At 53.4% G+C, this 2,557-nt stretch overlaps 1 protein-coding gene across 1 annotated transcript in view; it reads left to right on the top strand.

Annotated features, from left to right (window-relative positions):
• The first annotated feature begins 909 nt into the window (after window positions 1–909).
• The window catches only part of MCUB (mitochondrial calcium uniporter dominant negative subunit beta), a 94,919-nt gene continuing 93,271 nt past the window's right edge, over window positions 910–2,557 (top strand). The window contains 1 exon segment of the mRNA XM_007463231.1: window positions 910–1,070. Coding sequence (XP_007463293.1) covers window positions 975–1,070 — 96 coding nt within the window. The 5' untranslated portion in view covers window positions 910–974.

Here is a 2,557-nt window from a genome sequence, read left to right as displayed (position 1 = left end):
TTATAAGTGTGACCCATGCAATATTTGGGACATACTTATGCTAAAAAATATTATTTTTTGTTTATCTGAAAATCAAATTTAACTGGGCAGAAGTATTTTATCTAGCAACTCTGTTGTAAGTAAGCTATTTGAAAGTTGGACTAGGTTGCTCTTAAACGGTTTGTGTTTGTTTTCACAAACAAAAAGTCTCCAAGACAAAACATTAGATTTCCCAGCTGTCGAGAAGACAGTTCCTGTTCCTTAGCTCCTTCAGTTAAAAACGTGCTTCAAAGGAGAAGCCAATTCGACTGTGGGAGAGATCGTCCCAAAGAGCTCTGGGTGGGTCACCGCAAACGTCTGGCAGAAGTAGGTCTGGGGTGACCGTCACAGCGCTCAGCAATGAGCAGCGCAGCCCGCAGCCCGCACTGAGCCAACTGAGAGGTGGCGCCTTGGTGGACCTGCTTCTCTCCCTCCTTTCCTCTCAGTCCAGGAGAGAAACTTTCAGAGAGACCCTGCCTCTCTCCAGATGGCCACTCAGGCTCGTGCCTCCCGGCCGGCGGGTGAAAGGCAGCAGACGACCCCAAGGGCACTGAGTACCCAGAATTACTCGCGACTTTTGAAATCAACAGCCCGCAAGGTGCGAGGGGCCCGCTCTCGTTCATTTCAGAAGGGGCTTCCACTGGAAGAAGCGAGCCCGTCCCAGCGTCCGCGCTGCCCCTGGAAACCCGAGATGCGAAGGGCGGTTCCCCCGTGCTCTCTTTCTCTCCCCCTTCCGTCTTAAAATTTTAGTCGGAGGAAAGAAAACAGCCTGGCGCCCAGTTGCGTGCGAAGACGAGGAGAGAAGAGCGACACGCCCTCCCTTTAGCCCGCCCCGCGCTACGCTGCGCCGGGAGGCGGGGGCCAGGCGAGGCTGCGCCCACCGGGAACGCCCTCTCCCAGTCGTCCGGCTCGGAGGATGGCCCGCTGAGTGGGGCGGGAGCGCCGCGCCGGGCGGAATGATGCTCCGGAGGGGCCCCTGGCCCTGGCGCGCGCGTCTGCTGCAGACCCCAGGAACCCAAGGCCGAACGCATCCGCGACCGCCGATGCCCCAGGTTAAGCCCGAGCCCGCGGTGGCGGGGGGGAGCTGGGGGGAGGCGGCTGGAAAAGTTTGCGTCGGGCAACTTCCGCGGGAGCGAAAGCCCGGCGGCCGGGACGTTCACTGCGTTTTGCTGGCTCCCCGGTTTCGCGCGCGGGAGGACCCCGACAGGTGGTCGCCCGGGCCGCGGAAGTGGGCCCCGGGGTCCAAAGTCGGGGTCACCCCCAGGGGCCGAGGGAAGGAAAGGCCAGGAAGGAAAGGACGTGCGTCGGCGCATCACCTCGGTTAAGTTGGGGTGCGGGGACCATGGGGCTGCGGCCCAGGGAGCAGCACAGTTACCCCGGCAGGCAGTTTCTCCGCGTCCAAACTACGGTCTTGAATAAGTTTTCAGAGCCGTTTTGCTGTCGGCTCGATCGTTGGTGCCGAAATGGCCGAAAAGGGCTAAGAAAACGGTAGCGCGAGCAGAGTGAGTGCCCCGAGTGTGCACTGTCGTAGGAGAGTGGAATTTCCATCCTGAAAACCGCAAGCACCTCCCTTTCAAAGAGGGAAGAAAATTCGCCTTTTGTTCCGAGACTCGAGAGTCGGGGGAATCATGAGTGTGTGCTGGTGAGTAACGGTTGGCCTGACACAGTCGTATTGTGGTCTGTGAAGAGCCGTCGCTTGGGAGGAGGAAAGAGAGGGGATGTGCACTAAAAAGACACAGGAAGGCGGGGGAAGGTACGGATTGTAACTGGGATTGTGATGGAGCCTGACAGGCGCCCAGGAGCCCTAACTCTGAGCCTGATGAGGAAAGGCAGCCTTTAAACTAGAGCCTTCCAAGGTGTGCGCGGTTGCGGAGAGCGTGGTTTGCGTTTTAGCTCCCATCACCGCCTCCCCACCCTCATAAATCAGTTTCAGATTGTTAACCGGGAAAAGATTTATTTTTTCTTCTAGTTGTGCACTTTGCAAGAAAAGCAGAAAGTAAGCGATGTCATTACCGGTATCTTGTCACTTTCACGTCCTGTTCATTTTTTCACTTTTTTTTTCTCCCTCCAGCTCTCTCAGGGCTTCAGAGTTTGGAATGGTTGAAGAAATGTTTAAGTGCATTTTAAAAATGCCTTCCCTGAATGTTAGAAAGGGAATGAGGAAGGGCATTTTGTTCCCTATAACTAGGACAGGGGCAAACTTCTTAAAATGTAAAAGGGTAGACTTAATAGACTAATGGGAGAGAGGGGCTTTTTTCATTTTGTGAAATTTGTGTTTTTATTATAAATGTTGCACTTTACAGTCAAAGATATACTAAACAGTAAGACAACCCAATACAAGGAACCCCCTTCACTGTACACCATTTAAACTTAAATGATTGATTCACTTTTCTGTTAAATCTATTTAACATTTTGAGTAGAATGTTTATGGATCCTAAGACTGGCTGCTCTTTCTCAGATTATCAACTCTAAACTCTAAACATCAGGTGTTTCCCATCTGATGCTATCCAGGGTAGTGCCATTGCACTCCCCAGCAGGA

This window comes from Lipotes vexillifer, unplaced genomic scaffold (assembly GCF_000442215.2).
Source record: "Lipotes vexillifer unplaced genomic scaffold, Lipotes_vexillifer_v1.1 scaffold769, whole genome shotgun sequence".
NCBI classification, from domain to species: Eukaryota; Metazoa; Chordata; class Mammalia; order Artiodactyla; family Lipotidae; genus Lipotes; species Lipotes vexillifer.
Note: the sequence above shows the minus strand (reverse complement) of the source record. Positions and strands in the feature narration are given on the sequence as shown.